The sequence below is a fragment of the Rattus norvegicus genome, chromosome 16 (assembly GCF_021556685.1).
Source record: "Rattus norvegicus strain SHRSP/BbbUtx chromosome 16, alternate assembly SHRSP_T2T, whole genome shotgun sequence".
NCBI lineage: Eukaryota > Metazoa > Chordata > Mammalia > Rodentia > Muridae > Rattus > Rattus norvegicus.
Genome location: NC_141549.1, coordinates 55,366,841 through 55,393,723, shown reverse-complemented (window position 1 = coordinate 55,393,723; position 26,883 = coordinate 55,366,841). Strand labels below are relative to the sequence as shown.

At 46.1% G+C, this 26,883-nt stretch overlaps 2 protein-coding genes across 16 annotated transcripts in view; one reads left to right on the top strand and one right to left on the bottom strand.

The window, feature by feature from the left end:
* Erich1 (glutamate-rich 1) overlaps positions 1-26,883 on the bottom strand; it is a gene marked incomplete at its 5' end in the record, with an annotated part of 52,793,804 nt that overhangs the window by 28,270,640 nt on the left and 24,496,281 nt on the right.
* Fat1 (FAT atypical cadherin 1) overlaps positions 1-26,883 on the top strand; it is a 119,035-nt gene that overhangs the window by 8,142 nt on the left and 84,010 nt on the right. For all 16 annotated transcript variants that reach the window (XM_087589252.1, XM_087589248.1, XM_087589243.1 and 13 more), the window contains 1 exon segment: positions 6,697-9,982. In XM_087589252.1, coding sequence (XP_087445378.1) covers positions 6,715-9,982 — 3,268 coding nt within the window. In that variant the 5' untranslated portion in view covers positions 6,697-6,714.

Below are 26,883 nucleotides of genomic sequence, written 5' to 3'. Positions count from 1 at the left end.
TATGGAGTCAAGATGTCAGACTGTCTCTAAGGCGTCTTCGCCCGGACTTTACCCTCCTGCTCTGCGTGGCACTTCCCCTTCCTGACCTGCCATTTTACTGAAGTACCTGTGAGCGCGCCCAAGTGCACAGTGAGCATAATTTGGCTCTTACTGAAGCCAGGATAATTTGGGAGTGGAAGATGTAGCCATGGTAATTGCTGCTTACTCTTCCAAAGCATCGTGTAAGTTATTTCTGTCTGCGGAGGAAAAGCACATTAGGCTATAGTGACTTAAAACACGAGAGGCAGACAGCCTGTCTCTGTGGGCAGAGTTTGTCCTGGAACCTGGGTGTGACAAATAGAGAGCGAGCAGCCTAAACTGATGGCCCCCCAGTCAAGGAGAGAGCGGTAAAAACGAAGAGGTGAGTCCAAGGGTGCCTTGTCAGCCTTGGCACCCCTGCCAAGTCACCTTCATAATTCTAATAGCCATGTTCCTACAGACTCATGCACACAGTGAATTATATATTATAGAAAGATCATCAAAAATATGTTTACCTTTCTTAGAATGAGAATGCATTTAAGTTTTACTTGGGGGCCAGTGAAATTGGCTTAGTGGGTAAAAACACCTGATATATCTTGAGCTTGATTCCTGGGGTTCACACATGGGGAAGGAGAGAATTCAATGCTGCAGTTACCCTCTGACTTCCACGGATATCACGCCACATGCACTCAGCGCACATGTGTGTTACAGTAGGTAAGAAACATTGGGTCCGGTCTCCAGCCACAAAAACAAAAAATGACAGTAAAAAGAATGTTAAACTGTAACCTTCAGTAGCAAATTCAAGCATGGTGACACTTGCTGACTCTGAGAGCATAGGCACCAGTGCACCATTCTTCATTTTTAATTTGAATTTCAATTGTAATTTTGGTTTTTTTAACCTCTCCCAGAGTGAGGAGTTCAATTACGGAGAAGTTATGTCGAGGATAAAAATGACCATTCTTGTGTTTGAGGACGGCTGCCTCTCAGGTGTCTGGGCGTTAAACAGAATTCATGAGTTTAAGATTTTCTAGCTCTGCAGCATGGGAACCGCTCCTAAATCTTATAATTTTAGGTGAAAATAGATGAATCAGAAAAAAAGAATACATTTCAGGAGCTGTTATTAACCTTATAGCATTTAGTAGTCATGTTCTGAGCACAGATGCTGTATGCTGTTCATGAAAACTGTGCCTTCTCAGTAATTGGACCATTTGACATGAGATCTTCAAGTGAAGAAATATGACGGAATTAATATCTTATTTTTACCAGAAACGTTATCTTGTGTAGGTATGGATTTTAGGAATCTATACTAACGATGTTTAAGGGAGTCCCAGGCTCCACGACTGAGCTAAGGACACATTCTCTTTTCACTTCGGAAGATAATAAATTAGAAGTCCCAACTCAATCATGAGTTCAAGCCCCATGACTGCCTTCTAAATATCAAAGGGTAACTGTGGGCTGACATGAGGTTTTGGACTCTAATTTTTGTAAGTATGAAACTTAGGTTATAACGTACTTTGTAGTCAAAATGGTGGACCCTGCCCCCACCCCACCCTCTCCCATAGTTGTACTGTTTGTCTTGGGTAGAGTGGCAGCTGCAGTTCGATTGTGACATTTTATAATGAAACCTGAATCCGCAGTTCTTTAATACTTCTGTTGGGTCAATAATATCCCCTAAAAGTGGATTATTAAAAAAATCGTATGATCGTGTTTAGTAATTTAACCTAATTTCAGTGGTGTACTGCCAGTAGACTCAAGAGTTTAAAGAAGAAACAAATGGGCTGGAGAGATGGCACAGGGTTGCTCTTCCATAAGACCCTGGTTTGATTCCCAGCACCCACGTGGCAGCTCACAACTGTCCGTAACTTCAGTTTCCGGGGGATCTGATGCCTTCTTCTTGATTCTGCAGGCACTGCATTGCACGCACATGCTTTACAGACATCAATGCAGGCAAAACACCCATGAGAGAGGGGGAGGGAGAGGGGGGGAGGGGGGCAGGGGGAGAGGGGGAGAGATATTGAGATTGTAACTATTTTGTCAGTTTGATCCAGAAAGTTCTCCCGTTTGTGATACGTCCTTCGTAGCAGCCTATGGGTTAGTTATGGAGGGTGAAGTGTAAGTGTGTGTGTGTGTGTGTGTGTGTGTGTGTGTGTGTGTGTGTGTGTGTTTGTGGGGGATGTTGTTTGGGAATCCTGAGATGTGGTTGGCTCTCTCCATGGGGAGGGAACACATGTACAGTTTATCAGTTGGGATTTCTCTTCCCTCTCCCGTGCTGGGTGGGGGATCATAGCTGGCATACACAGAACACACCCAAGTCTTGATGTTGGGCTTCACGTACTCAACGATACTGGCCTCTGGAGTTCCATGACACCTGCTCCCAATTCTTGGTTTCCTCACCTGCCTTAGCTGCTACTTTGACCTCTTAGCCTGTTTCTTCTGCTAATGCCTCAGCCTTGATTAAGGCTCCGTCCTTGACTGGCTTTCCTTTCCTTTCCAGCTTTAAAAGCTGTCTTCCTTGTTTGGGTGATTCCTCAGCTCAGTGCCTCCAGGCTGCATCCCTCCTACTTACCTCACCTGCCCACTTGAAGGTTTTATTTGCATAGCTATAACCTCTGAGTGTCAGTCACCTGTCTGTGGCAGAGGTGATCAGCTTGTGTGGAGGAATGGTTTCATTTGGTTCTTAGTTTCCATCCAGGACCAATTGACCCAGTTCTTTGGTCCTGTCTTGGCATAGACATCAAGGTGGGAACTTGTGGAGAAGATTTTTCTTTACCTTATGGTGACTAAGAAGCAGAGAAGTGGGAGTAAGGGGAGGAGAATAGGGTCGGGGAGGGCAGCCAGGAAAGGAATGGGGTCCCAATAGCCCCTTCAGGGTCGTGCATGCTTCCATGGAGCTCCCTTCCTTTAGACCTCACCCATCTCTTAATGATTCCGTCTTCAGTGGAGGAGAGGGCGTCACCAAACACTAGCTACCAAGCCTTGGGCGAGTGGGGGGCACTCTGGAGGGACTCTTCTAAACAGCCACAGTCGGAACATCCTGTGGTAGCCTGACCTGCTGATCCCATTTCCAGGCCCGGGACCCATCTCCGTCTCTCAGTTTCCCACCCTTCTGCTTTATATGCCATCTTCCTTGCTCAACAGAGTTCTTGACATCTTTGGTATTTTTATGTTCCTTTCTGTCTCTTTCCTTCGATTCATCAGTGAATCTTCCGAGAGGCCCAGAGTTTGGCCACTTCTCCCGCCTTCAGTAATAATCATAAGCTCCCTGACTTACCTGTCTTACTGTATCCTGGCTTCTGATTGGGGATGTCTCCCATACTGTCCTTGATCTATTCTGCCTGCATTTCCCCACACAGATTCCAGAGGGACCCCTTCTCGGTCAGACCCTATGTGCCTGCTCCAAATCCTCCTGTAGTTTCTTATTTTATTGGGAATAAAATACAGGGTCATAAAATGTGGTTGAGTAAATACATAAATGGTAAGAATGGACACGTTAACCTCAGAATTCTAAGCCAGGGGTGGAGTGTTATTTTCTCTGCGGCTGAGAAGCATTGGCTACCTATTGGCCTCCTTCCACAGAGCACTGGATGAAAAAGCAGGGAAGGGATTGATCTGGCTGTGGAGAAAACTGACAGGACAGTTTGGGATGAGGTCAGTGTCAGCACTGGGAAGTCACATATGTCACTTGTATGATGTGTGGAAGATGACACTGGTCCTTTACAAGACACAGTCCCAGTCTAATCATAAAACATCAAATCCCAGTGTGTGACCGTGCTAGCTCCTTAGTAACGTGCTCATGTGAGATGCTGATGCAGATACGCTTCAAGTACTCTCTTAATGTGAGACGATTTCGTGGTAAAATCTCCATGATCTTTCTCCCGGGCCCTTGTCCCTGGCTTCTTTTCCAGCCCCACTGTGCTCCAGCCCCACGGTGCTCCAGCCCCAGGCCACTCTTAGTTGCTTTTCCCATCCCACTGTGTCCTAGAGAACCCAGGCATTACTTTCCAGAAATGTCACTTGTGCTAAGCTTGAGGTTTTTCCCTGAAGCCCTTACCCATGATCCAGTGGGCTCTTTTCTCTTGATAGCTTGCTTGCTTTACCAGGAAGTGCATCATCCATCCGTCCTTCCATCTATCCGTCTGTCCATTCTTATGGTGTGGAAAGTTTGGTTCACTTTTAATTCCACAGCATCTAGGGATAGACCTGCCTCACAGTAGGTGAGCATTAAACATTTGTTGAAGGATTTAAATATTTAAAAGGTATATCTCTCTCTCTCACACACACACACACACACACACACACACACACACACACACACACACACAAAATTAGGCTAAAAATTCATACAGTGTAGGACAAATGAATATGTCTCCTTTTCTGCCTGTTCCTTCTCCCTCCAAATAGTATCAATTGTTATGTTGGGAATTTTTCTTCATTTTGAGCATATCCTGGATACACACACACAGAGATTTTCTTCCCTCCTTTGGCAAACAGAAATGGGATTGGCTTAGTTTGGCTAGTCCATTCCTCTAGGTTATCCTTACACATCAATATGTTGGATGCTGTCTTCTTTTTGATGACTGTGTAATATCTCAGATGCAGAACTAAGCCTTGAAGGCTTGCAGCATTACCTTGCTGTAACTGTTCATTATGTAGTGGATCATAGCGACACTGTCTCTTAAGATAACCCGCTGTTTAGGACGGTGTGTGCTCAGGCTCTGTTTTGTAGATGGCCTGTCAATCATTTTCCTTATGTGTACTTCTACATTGCTACTTCAGATGCATTTGGATTAGGATCTTTGCTGTCCTTAATCTTTATAGACTGAAAACAGTGATATTCCTTAGTCTTGCTTTACAGCCTGTAGATGAACCGAATGGGATCTCTCTCTCCTGCTCTCTCCCTCCCTCTCTCCTCTTTCTCTTTCTTTGTTAAACTTTCAGGATTGTTCTTTTACCAGACTCAAGTTCCCTTAACTATTAGAACTAGTGGGCAAACAGAGATTTTTGGAGGGTAGTTTTTGGGAGATGCTCTTCTATTAAATCATCCTTGTCCCTTTAGAGGTCAGAGGACTCTGTGGTGTCCTGACTTGTCTGTTGAGGAGAAGGCTTGAAAGCTGCAGAACAAGTTAGGATGCCCAACTTGAACTTGATTCAGTATTGATTAAGCTCCTTATTGCTCTAGGCATATCAGTTTTCTTCCCCCCCCCCAATAAAATGACTAATGGGGCAAGTTGGCAGTGGCTGAGTTAAGATACTGTAAATTAATGTTGCCATCCTAATTTTGCTGGGCTGTCAAGCCAGCCCTCCAGTCTGCTGTTTCTTTCACCTTTGCTAGTACTTTACAATTTGCGCATATTAATCAGAGAGTTACTTTGCAAAGGGCGCACTTCTGTACTGTGCTGTCAGCACTGGGGGCTGTGAAGGCGCACTGATTTTTTTCTTCCCCCCTTTCAGGATGAGTTTCCTGGCATGATAAAGAACAGCTGGTTGGAAAAAGCCCTGTTCTCTGGCCAGCTCTCAGCCCCGTGGGCTTGACCTGCCTTCCCACTTGTTAAAGGCCACCCTTTGTTCAGGATCCCTCTTTTCCTCCTCGGCTACTCTCTGCCCTTCTCGAAGCTCTGCCTTCCTCCTACCTCGCTTTGATGCTCTGATGGCTCATCTTTTGTGTCTGTAGATCTCCTTTCACTGGGGACAGACGCCTGGGTGACGGGTTGTTAGGAGTTCTGAAGATACCAGACCCCTGGACAAGGGGTTGTTGACAGCAGTGACGATAAAATGTCAATGTTTAGGATGAGATTCGCTCCTCTGCCTTAGAAAGAGCTGTTGCCTATGAGGCTCCTGCGTTCAGGTTTTCATATTATAAAATGACCTTTGACCGTATGCCCAGGTTGGTGTTTAGACATTACTTCAGTACAGATTTGATGGAGATGATTACTGTAGTTTCTCTTAAGTAGCTTTGCAGTACTAAATGACACGGTAAAGAAGTGCTGTAGAGAAGGAACTTAATTATTTTTATGAAGAAATCATTTCAGGATAAACTTTGACCTCAGATTACAAGCTGCCATTATAGACAGTCCCGTGAAAGCACCGTTTAGGACTTTTCCTTAGCGACTTTGCATGTTTAAACTCCCGTGCTAGCACAAGTTTATAAGCCTCCCAGGCTTGGCAGGGACACGCCTGTCATGATAGCAGTGGGAGATCGAAGCAAGAGGACTAGGGGTTCAAGTCCATCCTTGACTACGTAATGAGTTTGAGGCCAGCCTGGGTTAGGTGAAATTAATTCTTCCTCCCATAAAATTAAGCTTATATGATTTTTGAGGATGTAGTTCCTCGAGTGTAAGAGGAGGCACGCACGATTCATGGCATGCTTTTTCAAAAACTGATGTCTGTGTTTGGCCGGAAGACTTAAGTTTAACAATAAAATTCAGGGTTGGAGAGATGGCAGTGGTTTAAGAAGAGAATTGCTCTGCAGAGGACCTGTTCCCAGCATGCACCTGTGCACATGAAAGCAACAATAAGGAAAAGATGGCTGTGAGACAGAGTTCTGGAGTTGCTAGCGTGCTGATGTTTACGTCTGAAAGCGTGCACTCACTGTGTGGGGAAATGCTTACTGCGTAAGGCTTAAGTTTACAATCTATTCTTTCCCCCAACAAGTGACACTCTTTTCTTCTTCTGTTCCAGGTGGCCAAGAGTTGAACAATGGGGAGACACTTGGCCTTGCTTCTGCTTCTGCTCCTCTTCCTCCAGCATTTTGGAGATGGTGATGGAAGCCAAAGACTTGAACCGACCCCTTCCCTCCAGTTTACACACGTCCAGTACAATGTCACTGTGCACGAAAACTCGGCCGCAAAGACCTATGTCGGCCACCCTAGAAAAATGGGCATCTACATCTTAGACCCCTCGTGGGAAATAAGGTACAAAATCATCTCAGGAGACAACGAAAACCTGTTCAAAGCGGAAGAGTATGTTCTCGGAGACTTTTGCTTTCTAAGGATAAGAACCAAGGGAGGGAATACTGCCATCCTGAACCGAGAAGTGAGAGACCATTACACACTGGTAATCAAAGCAGTTGAAAAAGTCACAGATGCCGAGGCCCGAGCCAAGGTCAGGGTGCAAGTGCTGGATACAAACGACTTACGGCCGTTGTTCTCACCCACGTCCTACAGCGTTTCTCTGCCGGAAAACACAGCCATAAGGACCAGTATCGCAAGAGTCAGTGCCACGGATGCGGACATTGGAACCAACGGCGAATTTTACTACAGCTTTAAAGACAGAACGGACATGTTTGCCATCCACCCAACCAGTGGTGTGGTTGTTTTGACTGGCAGGCTTGATGTCCTGGAGACCCAGCGCTATGAGCTGGAGATCTTGGCTGTGGACCGGGGAATGAAGCTGTACGGTAGCAGTGGGGTCAGCAGTCTGGCCAAGCTGACGGTTCACGTGGAGCAGGCTAATGAGTGCGCACCCGAGATAACCGCCGTGACGTTATCACCATCTGAGCTGGACAAGGACCCAACGTACGCCATTATCACTGTGGAGGACTGCGATCAGGGTGCCAACGGGGAGATAGCATCTTTGAGCATTGTGGCTGGCGACCTCCTTCAGCAGTTTAAAACGGTGAGGTCTTTCCCAGGGAGTAAAGCATTCAAAGTGAAAGCCGTCGGGGGCGTCGACTGGGACAGCCATCCTTATGGCTACAACCTGACAGTGCAGGCTAAAGACAAAGGAACTCCTCCGCAGTTTTCCCCTGTGAAAGTCATTCACGTCATTTCTCCTCAGTTCAGAGCTGGCCCGGTCAAGTTTGAAATGGATGTTTACAGAGCTGAGATCAGTGAGTTTGCCCCTCCACATACACCCGTGGTCCTGGTCAAGGCTATTCCTAGTTATTCCCATTTGAGGTACGTTTTTAAAAGCACTCCTGGAAAACCCAAATTCGGTTTAAATCACAACACGGGTCTCATTTCCATTTTAGAACCAATTAAAAGGCAGCACACAACCCATTTTGAGCTTGAGGTGACAACAAGTGACAGACGAGCCTCCACCAAAGTCGTGGTCAAAGTTGTAGGTACAAACAGCAACCCCCCGGAGTTTACACAGACCTCGTACAAAGCATCCTTTGATGAGAATGCACCCGTCGGTACCCCGGTCATGAGGGTGAGCGCGGTTGACCCTGACGAGGGGGAGAATGGCTACGTGACTTACAGTATTGCAAACTTAAATCACGTGCCATTTGTCATCGACCACTTTACGGGTGCTGTGAGTACCTCTGAGAATCTGGACTATGAACTGATGCCTCGCGTCTACATGCTGAGGATTCGTGCTTCCGACTGGGGCTTACCGTACCGCCGGGAAGTTGAAGTCCTTGCCACAATTACTCTGAATAACCTGAATGACAACACCCCCCTGTTTGAGAAGACAAACTGTGAAGGGACAATTCCCCGAGACCTGGGTGTAGGGGAGCAGATAACCACGGTTTCTGCCATTGACGCTGATGAGCTGCAGTTGGTCCGGTACCAGATTGAAGCTGGAAATGAGTTGGATTTGTTTGGCTTAAACCCCAGCTCTGGTGTGCTGTCATTGAAGCACTCGCTCATGGACGGCTTGGGTGCAAAGGTTTCCTTTCACAGCTTGAGAATCACAGCTACAGACGGAGAAAATTTTGCCACACCATTATATATCAACCTAACGGTGGCTGCCAGTCGCAAGCCAGTAAACTTGCGGTGTGAGGAGACCGGTGTTGCCAAAATGCTGGCAGAGAAACTCCTGCAGGCGAATAAATTACACCATCAGGGGGACGCGGAGGATATTTTCTTTGATTCTCACTCCGTCAACGCCCATGCCCCACAGTTTAGGGGTTCTCTTCCAACAGGAATTGAGGTAAAGGAGGACCTCCCAGTGGGCGCCAGTATACTATTCATGAATGCTACTGACCTTGACTCTGGCTTCAATGGGAAACTGGTCTATGCTATCTCTGGAGGGAATGATGACAGTTGCTTTACTGTTGACATGGAAACAGGAATGCTGAAAGTCCTCTCTCCACTTGACCGAGAAGTAACGGACAAATACACACTGAACATTACCGTGTATGACCTTGGTATACCCCAGAGGGCTGCCTGGCGCCTTCTGGATGTCACCGTTCTGGATGCCAATGACAACGCGCCCGAGTTTTTACAGGAGAGCTATTTTGTCGAAGTGAGCGAAGACAAGGAGATAAACAGTGAAATCATCCAGGTAGAGGCCACCGATAAAGACCTGGGCCCCAGCGGACACGTGACATACGCCATCCTCACGGACACAGAGAAGTTTGCGATCGACAGGGTGACCGGTGTGGTGAAAATTATCCAGCCTTTGGATCGTGAAGTGCAGCGTGTACATTACCTGAAGATCGAGGCCAGGGACCAAGCCACAGAGGAACCCTGGCTGTCCTCCACTGTGCTTCTGAAAGTGTCACTCGATGATGTTAATGACAACCCACCTAGGTTCATTCCACCCAGTTACTCCGTGAAGGTTCGAGAAGACCTACCGGAAGGAACCATCATCATGTGGTTAGAAGCCCATGACCCTGATGTAGGTCAGTCCAGTCAGGTGAGATACAGCCTCCTGGACCACGGAGAAGGCCACTTCGATGTGGATAAACTCAGCGGGGCAGTGAGAATTGTCCAGCAGCTGGACTTTGAGAAGAAGCAACTGTATAATCTCACCGTGAGGGCCAAAGACAAAGGGAAGCCGGCGTCTCTGTCTTCCACTGGCTACGTGGAAGTGGAGGTCGTGGACGTGAATGAGAACTTACACGCGCCAGTGTTCTCCAGCTTCGTGGAGAAGGGCACAGTGAAAGAAGACGTCCCTATGGGCTCATCAGTAATGACCGTGTCAGCTCACGATGAGGACACCGGGAGAGATGGAGAGATCCGGTATTCCATCAGAGATGGCTCTGGTGTTGGTGTTTTCAGGATAGATGAAGAAACAGGCAAGTAGCGTTTTCCCTTCCGCTGGCTGTCCTTCCTCCTCTTTCTCCTTGTCTTTGCATCAGAATTCCCAGTCGGTTTCTGCTAGGGCTCAGCATTGAAGTGCGTACGTACACACGTTCTTGTCCTTTTGCTCTGTGAAGCTGTACGCAGTGACCCCTGAGGCTGGACCCAAAGGAACTGAAAGATTAAGTGTACGTAAGATGAGTAAAAGAAAATTGAAATGGTTGCCACAGATACTGACCTCTGAAGTTTGTACCTGGTTATCAAGATCGTCACTGCGGTTTTGTAGTAACCTTGAAAAGCATTCTGGGTAGGGTGTTTTGTGGTGTGATGTTTCCATGTTACTACAGTAACAGCAACACCAGTTGGCGTGCCATGCAGAGGGTAGTGCATGCCTGCAAAGTTATGCAACCTACACCGAGTCGTTGATGAGCTAAAACTATCGTTTGCTTTACCTCCTCTCCAGGCTATTGTTGGATAGTGGAATTATTGAATGAAAAGACCTGGCTTGGTGTCTTAGGTAAGGTTGTACTGCTGTGAACAGACACCATGACCAAGGCAACTCTTATAAGGACAACATTTAATTGGGGTTGGCTTACAGGTTCAGAAGTTCAGTCCGTTATCATCAAGGTGGGAACATGGCAGCATCTAGGCAGGGCATGGTGCAGGAGGAGATGAGAGGTCTACATCTTCATCTGAAGCTGCTAGTGGAAGACTGGCTTCCAGGCAGCTAGGATGAGGGCCTTAAAGCCCACACCCACAGTGACACACCCACTCCATCAAGGCTGCACCTATACCAACAGGGCCACACCTTCTAATAGTGCCATTCTCTGGGCCCAACATAGGCAAACCATCACAGGCTGCCTCTTTCAGTCATGATCTTCTTAAAATGAACTGTTTTATTTATAAGATGGAGACATTAGGTTTTTAGTTTATTTTGTTATGCTTTGTGATATAGGGGAGTGAACCAGAACCTTCTGCATGCTAGGCAAGCACTCTATACAAGGATTGGTTACATCAAGGTTCATGTGAGGAAGTCATTAAGTAATGTGTTAGATTTATTAATAGTTTTTGGAAATGGAGGTGGTGTTTTTCTGTAATATACTTTTCTCCCCAGAATACAGTTCATTGAATCTCTGAGGTAGACAGGTTTCTTATTTTTTGTGTTGTTGTTTTTTTTAGACAGGTTGTGTCTGGGTGTAGCCCTGCCAGTCCTAGAATCCGCTGTATAGACCAGACTGGCCTCAAACTCAGACGTATACCCCCCCCCCCCCCCCCAGTTCTGGGACTGAAGGCTTACCACCTCCTTGAGAGTCCTCTACTCCCCCAACCTCCGCCCCACTCCAGTCTCCAGTGTGTACTGTTTTCCTTTGACTACACAGATTCTGTACTTACAAGTCAGTGTTCCAATGGCGGGCAGCCATTTTTTTTACCTCCGACATCTAGCTCCTTTAAAGTGCCCAGTGCACAGAAACTGCTCAACAAACTATAACCTAATAGGTGAATTGATAAAGGCTTTGACTGCCCTGCCCTCTGAGTGTGGTAAACAGAGGAACATGGCTTTCCGGCACGTGTAAGGTCTGGGTGGGCCTCAGTTTACAGGTTTCCTGAATGCCCTTCCACAGATCTCTGTGTTCTAAGAAGACTTTTTTATTATGTAAAACTTGATAGGTTTGGTAACACCCCACACATAAGACAACAACAACAAAAGCCCACAGTGTTTTAGCCATAATTCACCCTATCTTAGTAGGGTGCACAGCATCTGGAAAATAGAACCTTTGTTGGAGAACATATTTTGAAGGCTGCAGACTCTCTAAAATCATGCTTTCTGTTAACTCAAGGGGCTTCCCCTAATTGATTATATTTCACTAGCGTCACTCATGTGGGCTTCTCAGAATTAGTTTAAGACAGAGGAAAATGGCATAATCAATAGTGTTTGGTAATCAGTCTTCTGGAGTAGACTCTTTTGGGGGCGGTGTACTTCTGTCTGATATAAATTGCAGTCCAGTAACAATATAGAAAAATATTTAGGAGTTAAGGTTGAACTTGATACTTTTCCTGTAGATTTTCTGGGAAGTTATTCTTAACCTTTTTCCCCCCTCGCAACATAAATTTCAAAGCCTGTAAGGAGCTGTTAGAAGTTAAAGTTGAGTCAGAAAATATAATTTGAGCCTTAATTTGCATTCTCTTCGTGACTTAAATTATGAGCACTGCCTTTTGGCTCTGTCTTTTTTTTTTTTAAGTGAAAATAGTTTTATTGCTTTTTTTTTTTTTAAAAAGGATCACTTAGAAACCAGTATTTTTCACCTATAAATTTAAGGGATGGGGTTGTTCCTGCTGCCAAATGGGGAGAAGGAGGAGACAGCTAAACAGACAGGATAGATGGCATCCTGAAATAGACCCAGAGCAGTGCGCAGTGGCCAGGCGGGGACTGACTTTTTCCAGTGGTAATCTAGTGGGAGGTGAGGTGGGGGAGGCACCCGGGATACTGGGAGGTGAGATCGGTTACCATGCTAGAGACTGTTACACACGTCTATAATTACACTTAAAGGTGAGAGCGAAGCTAGTTGTTACCCTGTGGTTCTTGTTTTACAGAGGAATACTCTTCCCTAGGTGGTGATATGTGTACATGATTTCTGAAATCACGTAAGTGATGTACTCGTTAGACTTTGGACTATTGTATTAAAACACGGAAGTTGGGAGGTCAATTTATCTGACCTAGTTATTTTGTAGATTTCTAGCCAGGAAATTTGGCATTAAGTGTTAGATTTCTTCAGGAAGAAATGTTTAGTGGAGTAGACACGCTGCCATTAAGACTGGGGAGAGGGATTGGTTGGTAAGTTGAGCTAGGCAAGCACGAGGCATTGAATCCCATCCCCGGGAGACAGACACGGCTGGAGCTCTGTCTCTGGGAGCCTAGCCAAGATGGGTTCGGTAAGAGACCCTGTTAGAATATAAGATGAACGGCCTGCTAGATGGCTCATAAGTAAGGAAGGGCTCTCTGCACAAGGCCTGGCAACCAGAGTTCAATCCCTGGAACTCATGGTTCTTCTTCTCCTCACCAAATAGATACACATTTAAACAACAAGAAAAACGAGGTAGAGCTGGAGAGATTGAGGAACACACCCGGTGGCCTCCACACATCCCCTTACCCATCTGATTCATATGTAAATACATGGAAATTAACATAAATACACACAGCTAAAGTTAGCAAGCTAATTATTTAATTTGACTTGACCAGTCCAGCAGTATAGAAAGACACCTGCCCCATGAGGAAAAGTAGGGACAGTTTGGGATGAGTGGGGACCTCACTGAAGACAGCCAGCCCTAAATGCAAGGAAGCTGGAGGTGGGCTGTCTGACGTCCCGGTTAGCACTTTGCTCCTTGCCCATTGCCACTCCGCTTACTTCCTGTGCCATGACTGTGTTTGGTTCCTCGCCAAGTGATCAGGGCCTGTGCAGAGCTGCAGTGCCAGTTGGTGTTGCCAATTTGACACAAACTGGAGTCACCTGAGAAGAGGGACCCTCAGTGATAAATGCTTCCACCTGATTGGCCTGTGGAGACTTTTTCTTGAATGTGGATCGATGTGGGAGAGCCCCGCCCACTCTGGGTGTTGCCACCCCTGGGCAGATGGTCTTGGGTTGCGGTTTCGAAAGCGAGCAAGCAGAGCAAGCCACGGGAGATAAGCCAGAGGAGCAGCATTTCTCCTGTGGTCTCTGCTTCAGTGTCCTGACTTCCCGCGGTGATCAAGGGTGACCTGGAAGTGTACGGTGCAACAAACTCTTTTCTCCTGAGTTGCTTTAAAGAAAAAAAAAAGTCAGAGCAGCAGAAAAGCAAACTAGGACAACTGTTTTGGCTCTGGAGCTGGACCCATGTCCTTACCAGTTTGCCTCCTGCCTTCGGCTTTCAGCTGCTCATGAAGATTGAGTAATCTGAGCAGGTTTTTGTGGTGGCTTTAACTGTTTGAATACCATCAGATATGCATCTCTTCTTACACACTTTTTATAGGCCGGAGAACAGTTCAACAACGTAAATCTAATTCTTGCTCTCTTCAGGATTCTCCTCCTCTTTATCTATGTTAATTTCAAATACCCACAAAAATTAGTAATTAGTAATCTATTGACTCCCTAAAGCATGTGATTAAAACACACAGCCTTTCCAGTTTTGAGTTTCGTTTCTGTTTTGTAACTGCTTTGCAGGGTGGTAATGTGTGGTTGCGTGGTGGGAGTGAGAGTCATCTGCCCATCTGATACCTCTCCGAGTGTTTTTCTGAGCAGCCTCTGGGTCCCCAGCTACTCTCCCAGATCCCGACCTTCGTGATCACCCTGCCACTTGAGGGTTTGCAAGGGTAGGGCATTGGTTGTGTGGGAATACTTGAAAAGCTTGTCTTCTCCAAGCTCCGGTTTCTGGAGCTCTAATTACGGTTCTAGACATCACTGAAAGGATTGGGCAAGTGGCTCGGGAGGGAGAGCGTGTGCCAAGTAGGGTTGAGTTTGTATCCCCAGTACTCATGCAAGTGAATCCAGTCAGAGCGGTGCTGCCCCTAGGCTAGTTAGTGCAAGCATTGGGTAGAGGTGGACAGACCCTTGAAGCTCATTGGCTGACCAGACAGTGTGGCCAAATCAATGAACCAAGTTCCTTGAGAGGCCATTGCAAGAAATCAAGAAATCAAGATGAAGAGATCTAGGAAGAACTTGATTGTAGCTCCCAAGTGTATCTCACACACACACACACACACACACACACACACGCACACCAATTAAAATCATCCTTGCTGGGGATTTTAGAGGACTTCATATAAATGCTTCCTGAGGGTCTTTGATGCAGGTCTGGGCTTGCGTTTAGGTTTGACCCCATTTTTGCTGTGACTCTTGGTTGCTTCGTTGTGAGCCTCGACTTGAAACAGAAAAGAAAAAGAGCTTCCCTTCTGTATCTGCGTTGCTGAACAAATGGCTTAGCGCCCTCGTCCCCCATGTCTATCAGTGCTTGAGGGCTACTCTTAATCGTTAATGGACACGCTGGTTGAGTCTCTCCCCACGGTGGGTTGGGTAATCTGATGCCGGGGCCGCAATGTCTCTTCATTCTGGAGGGGTGCGGTTCAGCGCAGGGTTGTTACTGGAACGCATCTCAGAGTTCCTGGTTCTAACTGCTCTTGTGGGGAGTCCGTGTTTTTCATTAAGATGAGAGCGAATTGTAAGCTAAGTTAGTGTCGTGTTACTGTAGGCTGTCATCTTGTTTGCAGAATTGAAATGTATGTTTCTGTGGGAAAGTTGGGATGAGTTAATATGGAAATCTAGCTGTTGTGACAAGAGAAATCACTTTATTTGAGATGTTGAAGGGAAAGTGAAGGCTGTATGCACCTGCCTACTTTCATCTGTCCATCCATCCATCTGTCTGTCTGTCCATCCATCCACCCATCCACCCAGCCAGCCAGCCAGCCAGCCAGCCAGCCAGCCAGCCAGCCAGCCTATGCTTGGCAAACACTCAGCCATGGGCTGTATTCTCAGACTTTTTATTTCAAGTCTTGGTATAGGGTCTTGCAAAGTGACCCAGGTTGGCCTTGAATTTGTGATCTGTGGTCACTCCTGCCCCAGTTTCTGGAATAGCTGGGATGACAACAGGCTTCTACCACTAGGCCTGGCTGAGGACAGACTGCCTTTCTCTTAAGGGTAGATGTTAAATGTCACGGTGTTCTCATTATGGGAACATCTTAGTCACTGATTTGGGTATTGTTCCTCTGGGGGTTGGCCCCTGGCCTTTTGCTGTGAGGGGGATTCTGTTTCTGTGGTGGAAGCAGAAAGAATTCTAGTTCAAGCCAACCTGACTGCTGACCTCATTGGGAGGGAGAATGTTCTGGAAGTCTGAATACGTTAATATTATGTAGTTACTGGTCCCAGTCTGAAGAATGTTGTTTCCTAACTTTACACAGGATATTGCGTGTACATCCTAGGCTTGTGGTCATTGTGTCCTGTTCCTGACAGGCAACAGTATGGACGATCCCCTCTGGGCCTTGACTACAGGGAGCTGGGTGGTTCTTGGTGGTGCTGTGGTAACAGCAGGCTGCAGAGTGGAAAGAGCCAAGCAGCCCTCAGAGGGGCGGTGACTGCTGTGGTGGGAACAGTTTCCCTCACGGAACTGGGTCTAAAACATCTCAAGACACTTAAAAGAGACACGGGTGGGAGGCCTGTTAGGGAGGTAAGAAATGTGCTGGTGAAAGGCCTTTTGTGTTGCTGTCTCCTCCCTTAAGTGGCAGCAGCTGCTGTCTCCCCGCCACCCCCCTTTTGTTCTTCTAGCAAAGTTGAAGAGAAAGAAATTTACTTCCCAGCCCCAGTAAGACAGAAAGTCAGACTGTGGCAGGAATCATCTTTGATGGTATGCGGCTGCTGTGTTTGGTTGAGGCAGGCTGGGCAGCCTCTTCTCCTGATGGAAAGGCTCCTGAGGCAGGAGGGTTTTTTTTTTTTTAAGGTGTAAGTGAAATCTAATTAGCAACCCTGGAAACTCCCTTGTGTTTTGAAAGGAAACAGTAGAGGCTTTTCTTTGCTTATTTGAGTGTTACTTATCAAGTTGATGCTTTAAGGAGGGGAGTACTGACATTCAGGGGTTTGTATCCTGAAGCAGAATTCTGCTACCCTCTCTATTACCCTCCTTAAGTGTGGGGCATGGGAGCTGGAGGATATAGGGTGGAAGTGACCCTAAAACAGTGTTTGTAGCCCTTATTTCTATGGTAGGGAGAACACAGTGAACATCAGCATAGTAAAACACAGTCAGTTACAAGCTTGAAATCAGACTGGGCCATATATGTAGTAAGACCCTGTCCCCAAAACAGAATAGAAAAAACAAAACAAAACAACAACAACAACAAAAAAAAAAAACACCACCACAGAAAAGTAAGCAACAGTCACTTTCTGAATCCTACCAACAGGAACTATTAGAAGCATTTTATGTGAATTCATTTATTAATTTTTACAACTACCAGACACTTTTCTGTGGTTCAGGTAAGCTAACGTTTATGGGGAAGGAGGGTAGGGAACTTGCCCAAGGCCACTTGGGTAGTCAGCAGGAGAACTTTGGATTGCTTCTCACTTGCTATTTGTGGTACCCAGAGGGGTGCTCAGGGGAAGCCCACTTCAAATCACTTGCCCAGCTTCCGGCTGCCTGGGAAGCTTGGACCCTCCTTTTTAGGCCTTGAGTCTAGGGGCCCGGTTTCCTCAGAGCCACATACTGTATTTCAGCACCCAGACTGGCATGTGCCTCGCCCACGTTAGCAATTAAAAGCACATGCAGCAGCTTCAGTGAAAAGCCTGCCTTCTGGAATGTTGAGCGTGCAAGTCCCAGCCTAGAGGAAACGACCAGCACTTCTCAGCCTGTGGGTCATGACCCACTTGGGGGTCAATCGACCCTTTCACAGGGGTCACCTAAGACTATTGGAAAACACAGCTATTTATATTATGATCTGTAAGGGTAGCAAACTTAGTTATGAATTAGCAATGATAATAATTTTATGGTTGGAGGGGGTCCCCACAACATGAGGAACTGAATTAAAGGGCCATAGCATTAGGAGGGTTGAGGACCATGAATTACTAGGTTCCCTCAGGGTAGCTGAAACTAATCTAGTATGTGCTTGCCCTGTGCACCGAGTTCCTTGTGGTCATGGTGCTCTGTCTGACATTGTTCTCACCGATGCCCTGGCTTCTGCAGCTGTCCCCACCAGCCATCTGGTGCTTGGTAAGAAAGCCAGTCATGCACCGTCCTGTCAAGGAACTGTTTTTATGTTCTAAGAGGGTGGAGGGTTTGGAGGTTTATAATCTGATGAGTAGCCTGTGCGTATAAAGATGTAATGTTGAGTGAATATTTGGTCTTTTCTCATATAACCCCCTTCTGCGATTATGAAACCAGAGTTTTTTACACCTTAGGTATCCGTCCATGTTGAATTTTCTCCCCCGCAACCATTAACGTTGCTTTTGTTTGGATCACGGATGTTTTAGTCTGGTGTGCTGGATTGGCCGGGTCTTTATTATTTCAGCTGATGTTTTGTTTATTATGTTTCTTTGTGGTTACTGTGCAGCACCTATCGATTTATTCCTGACACACTGCCGGTTATGAATATAAATATCGCATGTTCACTGTGTAAGACCTAGTGCCGAGAGTCTTCATGATTTCGGTACCAGGAGTAAATGGACTCCAGAGATTGCCATTCAAGGACACATGCCTCTGCTTGCTGAGGTGGAAGCTCTCCAGCCGAGCAGCAGTGACTCGAAGCAGGAAACGTGTATGAGCGTCGGGGGCCATTCAATTTAGCCTGCCTTGCCGGTTAAGCTGTTCCTTATCTGCATTGAACCTGTTTATGGCTGATGCTAACCTATGGAATGGAATTCTGTGTAATTAACACACACACAAATACACACACACACACACACACACACACACACAAAACTGTTATGGCTGATGCACTAACTTATTGAATGGAATTCTGTGTAAAATATATGTATGTATATATAAATATATATTTGTATTTATGTGTGTGTATGTATAGGTTACCTGGCTATTTTTTATTTTAATAATTTCTTAATACCCTTTTAGTTGGTGATAATTTACCTCATAGCCTTGCCACTGACTAGCTTCTCCCACTCCACCCCCTTTGTCCTCCCCATCTAGATAATGACTGGATGTTTGCCGAGTGCTTGCGGTGTGACACACGTGTTACAAAGAGCCTTTACATAGGCTGTGTGGCCTTAGTTGTTTCATGGTGATCCCCTGAGTACATTTAGATGCTGCTCCTTCTGTTACTGTATCCTTTTTTTTTTTTTACTAAAGGATACAAGCATGACCCGGAACCGAGATTAAGCACATTGATTTCTGCCGTTGCATCTGGAAATATTCCTTCTTGATAAAATAGTCGTGTGCCAGAAGCCAATATGATTTCAAGAGTAATACAGTTGTATTACTGAGTCCCAGCTCTGTGGTCAGCATGTAAAGCCTCCCCAATAGGTTCTGTGTGTACTCCTCACTGGTTCCATGCTTCCCCTTACCTTGATCTGTGGAGCCAGCCCTGCCGCCTCCAGACCCCTCCCCCCACCCTGCCCCCTATTCCGGTCCCCCTTCCCCAGGCCGAGGCTTCCCGGCTTCCCTGGCTTCCCATCCCCATCCCCCTGTGTCTGGGTGTATTTCTACCACTTGATCAGCTCTCTCCCGGCCCACATAATTCTGCTTACAGACACTTTCTTCACGAGCCTCTTCATATGGAACTGACTGTTCTTTTTATGCACGTAAAAAGCTGTTCTTGTCTTGTAGATTGCTCATTGTGGGAAATTCTAAATCCTTTCCCCTTGGATTCTTGGAATTGACAGTCCATAGGTAATCTGTTAGGTTGGTCTGATAAGTAGTTGATGCTTGCTTCCTTCCTGGGAGCAGTTTTTCCTCAGCAGTAAGTCATGCTGCTTCTCTGTTCAAGGGGATGGCGTACTCATCGGACTGGTGTCTGTCCCTTCCATTTCTGTCTCCTTGGACTCAAGGACGGACGAGTCCAGCCTTGACCATCTCTCTCCTCTCTGCTAAGCACGTTGGCCAACACTGTAGCACACAGTTACTGGGTCAACGAGCAGCCGACTGACATAATCATCATAGTTATGAAGATTGCGCCAAATTCCTTCATCCCAGATACCTAGATCTAAACCTCGGGAGACAGCAGTGTGCTGCGTGTTCGGTTGCCACAGAAACTTTGCAGCTCTGTTAAAAGATGTTTGATCTTCCTTCAGAGGCTGAGCAGGTTGACCAGAGCAGCATGTGGTCACCCTGGGCTGAAGCTCTATTCATGGACTTTCTGTCCTTACAGCCCCCAGCTCTAAATCCCTCTGTTCAGATGTCCCAGAGTTGCCAGTTCTCACCAGCTGCCGTGGAGAGGGACCAAGAGAGGAAGGGTACTCTGTGGTAATGATGCTCACTTGACTGATGTGTCATTTTACTTACGTTACACGGCACTTGATCCAAGGTAGTTACGCTCTTAATCCAATGGTTTTCTTATTTCTCTTCCATAAATGAACTAGAGGAAGATCTCTGGAAAACTATGTCCTTGTGTTTACAGTTACTCAATAGGAAGTCATTTTACATTATGTCAAGTAAAATAACCTTTTTTTTCTTTTGTAAGACCATGCTGCCTCCCCATTGAGGTAGTCTAGGTACACACCTACAAAAGTAAACATTACAGGCTATTTTTTATTTAAGGTAAGCAGCTCTCTGGGCTCTGGTTGAGTCCTTAGTTATGCCAGTTTACCACTCTTGCTCCACTACTGGTATTTCTTTCTTCATTTGGGTAAGCTGTCAGAAAACTCACACTTCAGTAGCAAAGTCAGATTTCTCAAAGACTCAGATGTCCTGTCCATGTACTTATAAATCAAGGTATGTAGGATTTAATAAGCTATGTTAGATTTATGAGCAGGCCTCTTTTTTAAGACAAAACAAAACAAAACAAAAAAACCCATGAATGTGATTCTTTTGAGAGGTTATTGTTTGGGGAAAGATGAAGTCAAGATACCTGTGGCAGCCATCTGATCTGTGGCTTAGAGACTGTGATACACATACTTGAGTCTGGACTCCTCTTAGGACTCAATAGGACACCTCCGGCACCTGTATTTCTGCTATCCTAGTACCTGAGGTACGTCAATTTTCTTGACGGCCATCTTTAGATAAACCAAACCCGGGTTGCTTGGTGTTTTTTTCTTGGGATTTGTTGCTCAGTTGAAGACAGGTAACCTGTTTAAAGGAGGCTGAGCTGGCAGAGTCAATGCCAAGGTCACTTGGTTGGTTGAAGCAACAGAATGGGAAGCCATTGTTTCAGGTGGACATGTCTGGGAAGGATCTTTAAAAGTGTGGTATTGTCTGCCCAGGCTTGAGGGGACAAGGCAGAAAGAATGCACATGTCCAGAAAAAGTGTTTCTTTAATAATACTGGGATAGCATTGTGCTGCTGATGGATGCTGGCTAGAGAGGCGTGAACACAGATCATTTGTGTTGGATCCTCTGTGTTATTGGTACCAGAAAGAGCTGATTAATAAGCATCACAGCATAGAGTGTAACATGGTGATTTTAGGCCACTGAATTTTTTTTATCCTATCTAACCCCAGTTTTACCTTATCTAACCTCTTCCTTCAAGGCCTCCCTCCCTCCCTCCCTCCCTCCCTCCCTCCCTTCCTCCCTCCCTCCCTCCCTCCCTCCCTCCCTCCCTCCCTCCCTCCCTCCCTCCCCTGAGGCCAACCATTGCTCCCTGCTAGGATGTTGGCTCCTCATTTTCCCTTGTACTGATCCTAAGCTGTAGTGAGTTTGAGTACGGTGGCCCTGTCGTAAGCAGAGGACATAATTTCTCAGCGCCCCTTCCATATGCTCTCTCTGCCTCTCTCTTCCAAAATGTTCCCGAACCTTGGCTGAGGGAGTTGATCCAGTCCAGTAGTAGCATGGACTACGGGCACGAGTATAAATACAGAGAAGGAGGTTTTGATAAAGCAGCAGCAGCAGTAGACGGCCTGGGATCCTACAGTCTCCCAAGTCTCTGACTTTTGACCAGGTTTCCAGCACCAGCCATGAATGCCGTCCTGCAGAGTGGGCCTCAGATCTAATCAGAAAGCGATCAATCACCCCCATAACCTTCAGGCCACTATTGCCCTTAGTAGGCGTGTCTTGCCTGGCGGGTCAGTTTCGTAGCCATCAGGGCCAGCACTGGTTAAGACCATTGATGTCTTCTCTCTGGGTATATCTTCTCCCTGCGTATCTTCTTCCAGCACTATAAAATGAGCCAGCAGGGAGGGGATTTCCAGGTCAGTTGCAACCTGATTTTTTTTATATGTCCTGTATTCAGAGTGTGTTTTGTTTTTAGCAATAGGGTCTTACCATTTAGTTCTGGTGGAATAACCAAGACCAATAGCTTGTGCTGTTTTAGAGACCTCTGTGTCCTCTCCAAGCAATACCTTGTGGGAAGGTATCCCACACCCAGCCTGAGAGTTTCATTTAATAACCCAGGTCAATCCATGCAGAGTGCCTCTGTTCAAATTACCTTTTTACCGTTAGGTTATAAAGTAGTGGGTAAGAGATGTTCACATATCTTTGGCCTAGCCCATTTTCTCCTCCTCCAGCCCAAAGGTTTTTAAAATCTGTTCTACATGTGGTGCATGTTAATAATTATGTGAATGCATTTTTAAAATCTGCCTTGTCCTCCTCCTAGAAGACAGGGTCTGTGAAGGCAGAGGCTGCTCCGTGTCTCATGCTCTGCCTGGCCCAAGAGCATGCATCAAGCCCTCCTCGAATGTGTAAAAATTTGACATCAAAACGATTATCATAAAATGGTAAAGGCAAGCACCTAAATGAGTACTACTGCAGAGACCCTATGAATTTGTTCTGTGGCTTGACAGGTTCCTTTTAGGTGGTGGCCACCGTCTTCACTTGAAACAGCATTTTTTCCCCTGACATGCCAAGATAAGAATTAGAACAAGAAGTGAGGTCAGCTGTGATGCTGACTTCTGCTGGTTTCTATTTTCCTGGTTTTTGAAAAGGATTCATTTGTCATATTGCATTCTAAAGCCTACAACGAGGAGTCTCCGTTTCTAAGATTACTTCCCCGGGTTTACGCGTGTACCTGGGGTGTGAAATATTTCCCTGCACTTGTGGAATGGTGATAGTGCTTTGTAATCCTCCTGAAAATGTTTGAAAACCCAGTCCACTGCATACCATTCATTTTGCCGAGCCCTGAGCTCTCGGACTCTCTAAGTAATGGAATTTATATTTGGTTGGCATTGTTAAATGAGTTTCTTAAAACTGCAGTTATAATAACTGCTTCTAAAGTTCACAGTGTACTTCCAAAGCCGCCTGCATTAAACTGAGCACATGCAGATACGTAATTTTTAAAAAGCCAGGCATGACTGGCAGGATGGGTGAGCAGGTCAAGGCACTTGTACCGGAGGTCAGTCCTGGAAGCCATTTCAGTGCAGCAGGAGAGGACTGACTGACTCCTGTGCAGAATTGTCCTCTGGCTTTCTCACACGTGCCCTCTGACCCACATGGTGAACACAGATACACAACAATAAATCTGAATAGTTCTGTTGGTGGGTGCCATTAGCTTAGAAGCAAACTCTTTAAAAGCCTGGTTGAATAATGGGAGAAAATTAAGTGACCAGAGCTCCTCCCCGTCCCTTGTGCCCCATTTCTTTAGAATACTGGGCACTGAGATCAGAGCCTTGCCTATGTGCTTGGTAAGTGCTCTCCTGATGAGCTGTATCTCTAGCCTTCTGTTTGCATTTTGTTTTGAGACAAATCTCACCTAATTTCTGTCTGGCCTTGGACTCACTCAGTAGTCCAGGCAGCCCTGAATCTCCAAACCCCTTGCCTCATTCTCCTGGGGAGCTGTCTGGTTGAAGCCCTTTTCTCCTTATCTGTGTGGAATCCTTTTCAGAAGAGGCAGATGCGTCAGAGTTTTAGAAAGGTTGAGCGTCATAAGAAGCAGAGTCTAGATTAAGTTGAAGATCCACATGGAGTAGCCGTAAGGAAATCCAGAGCTGAGCCAAGCCGAGCCATTTACTGTCCCAGTCAACCATAGCCCCAAGCCTCTGTTGGGAGACAAACCATTCTAAAGTGGTTCAAAACACGTTCCATTTCTATCTGTCACAGTTGGTGCGGTGTCTGCAGGTGTTTTCTTTGTCAGGTTCTTCTGGGCTCAGCTGCTGTACAGCTTGAGGCACCGCTTCTGGTGTTGGCTTGACATCGTCTGTCCACACAGGCTGTCATGTTCACGTGGTGGCCCCAGGAGGTCAAAGATGCTGGGCTTCTTCTAAGGCTAACATCAGGAATGCTACATTGTTGCCTCTCTCACATTCAGTTAGTAAGCTCATTCAAAACAGACTACCTGGTGATGGGCCTTAAGGGGTTCCAGGTTTTGTGTTCATGTTTCAGAGTGACATAGCTACTTTATGCAGTGTTTTTCCCCTTTCTTGCTCTCTTTTTGTGGGGGGAAGAGGATGGTTGGGAGAGAGCAAGTTAATTAAGTATACCGAAGAAATTACAGGCTTTTGAGAATGTTTTCTGAAAATAACTGGTGTTTTAAACTTCTACCTAGGCAAAATGTAACTTAAGTTAGACTCATATTGGGATATAAATGCACCAGACTCTGAGAGTGCTCTGAGAGGAGCCGAAGCAAGTCTGTTGCTGTCAAGTGCTGGATTGTTCTAGCTCACCAAGCATCTCAGTAGCATTTCTGTCTGGACATTTTGAGATTGGGGTCGGAGGCTTTGGATACATTGATCTGATGAAATAAACTTGTAGCCATCTTGACCAGGGTAGTGTTCATGGGATAGATGCTAGCTGTTATTTGGTCAGAGGGCAGGTTGTAGGCGTTGGTTCTTTCTGTCCACCCTGTAGGTCCCTGGGATTGAAGTCAGGTTGTTGGGAAGTGCTGAACATCTTTCTTTTCATAGGATAATTTTAAATTGCTGTTATGTTTTAAATAATACAGCCTGTCTCAAATTGACTGTGTTCCACTGGGCCCCAACACAGGTTAGAACAAAGGATTTAACTACCAGGTGAATTGGTCAGTTAACGTTGGGTAGTGGGTTATTGAATTCTAGTGTGGATAGCATTTATAATATATATGACCTAGAGGTCACTCCCTGTCTTAATTAGGGTCTTAACTGCTGTGAACAGACACCATGACCAAGGCAAGTCTTACGAAGGACATTTAATTGGGGCCGGCCTATGGGTTCAGAGGTTCAGTCCATTATCATCAAGGTGGGAGCACAGCAGCATGCAGGCAGGCATGGTGCAGGAGGAGCTGAGAGTTCTACATCTTCATCTGAAGGCTGCTAGTGGAAGACTGACTCCCAGGCAGCTAGGGTGAGGGTCTTAAAGCCCACACCCACAGTGACGCACCTACTCCATCCAACAAGGCCACATCTAATAGTGCCACTGCCTGGGCCAAACATAAACAAACCATCACCCTCTCTTAGATTACTTAGAATCTAGAAATCATTCTCCGGATGCTTCCAGGGTGTCAGGGTGATTTGCCTTTTGGACTTAGAACGGTCATGGAGCTGGTTCAGGAAAACAAAGTTTATTTCTCAGCCATCTGTACCTACCGCCTGTATCTCTGACCTCTGTTGCTACTTTCGGCCATCTTTCCTGAGGCCCAGTCTAGCTGCGTTGCCTTGGCTTATCTCTCTGCAGCTAGCTGGTCTGGGGCTGCCTGCGTATGACATGGTCAGCCCTTGGCTTCCCATGAATAGTGCATTGTAATAACTGATGCCATTTGGTATTGATGGGAGAGCCTTGTAGCGGAAGGGGAATGTAATCTTTACTAACAGGAATATGGCTACTGAAATCTGAAAAGCTAGTAGTAGTGAGGGAAAAAAATACAGTTTTCCCTCCCCTTGCTGGAGGTTCCCCGGTGTGGGGGCATCGGATGGGTGCTTAGGTTAGTGGGTGCCTATTTTACAGGGGTCACCATCAAAGCCTTGTCACTCAGGCAAGGCCATGGTGGGATTCCCTGGGATGGGTTGGTGCATCCTTGTGAGGAAAGTGTTGGCAGAGACAGTTAGTGCTGCTGCTGCCTGCCTGGACACCGTTTAGCAAAGGTGTCAGAAGTCCGCTGTGCTGCTGCGGCAGAAACGCCTTTGTCCAGAGGTGCTGCTGGTGAAACACCGGCCTCTGTTACTTACAGCTTTAGAACCTAACAGTGACCCAGTTCTTACCAAGGTAACTTCTTGAAGCTGGTGTCCGCTAGCTGGGAGCTCAGTTTGTCATAATTTGACTTTGGCACCGTCTTCTTAATGGGTGTGTGTTGGTGGGGAGAAACCCACCAGTCAATTTCACACCTAGACTTTGTTCCTGTTTAAAAACTGTCCAGTGGTAGCTTTTGGAAAATCCTGAGTAAATAAACATCCATTGTATTGAGACTGCTCCGCCCACATGGCTTTTGGGGGTTGGTGTGTCAATCTAACTTGATCTCACCTGTGAGACATGACTTCTCATACACCTGCATATGATGGCTTAAAATAGCTCCTTACTGAGCAGTCTTCTAAATGATTTATTTAGTCTGGGCCTGCCATTTTGAAGTGAACTTGAACAGTGTAAACTGTTAACTGGCAAGGTCCCGTGGGTTCCCAAAATTGTTAACGTGTGTAATTAATTTTAAAACCTCATCCCCTAACCCCCGATCTGGAAACAAGAGGCGTTATGAAAAGTTGTTGTGCCTCCATAAACCAGCTGTCTGTGTGGTTCCAGTGTTGTTTGTTCAGTTATGGTTTTTTTTTCTTTTTTTTTCTTTTTTCTTTTTTTCGGAGCTGGGGACCGAACCCAGGGCCTTGTGCTTGCTAGGCAAGCGCTCTACCACTGAGCTAAATCCCCAACCCCATTTGTTCAGTTATGTTAACAAGGCCATATTTTCAGGGCTTGTGGGATTTTTTTTTTCTGTGTAAACTTGGGGATAGGCACACCTGCTGACTCTTCTGTTTATTCTTACATGCTAAGTACTTCTCATGCCATTGATTTTAAATGAACATGGGAGATTTAGATCTATGTCATCTTGTCCCGGCTGCCCTTGTATCTTAAAAAAGAAAAAAAAAATCTACCTGTTTCCAGTTAGGCTTGGGCGGGTTTCACATCAAAAGTTGTGAATGAAGCTTAAGTAAATATGTTTATTTAGTGCTGGATGTTGACCAGGAAATCCACAGCAGCTGAAAGCTTTTTTTTTTTCCTCTTAAACTCCCGCTGGGCTAACCATCACAGTGACAGGTAAATCTCATCCCTCAATAAAGCTTGAACTCCCTCCCACTTCATTTCTTCGGGGTTGGTGAATGTAGGAATTGTCTTGCCAGGAACCCTATTGATTAGGTCACTGCTTGTTCTGTGGAGAAACGGAGCTGCCCTGG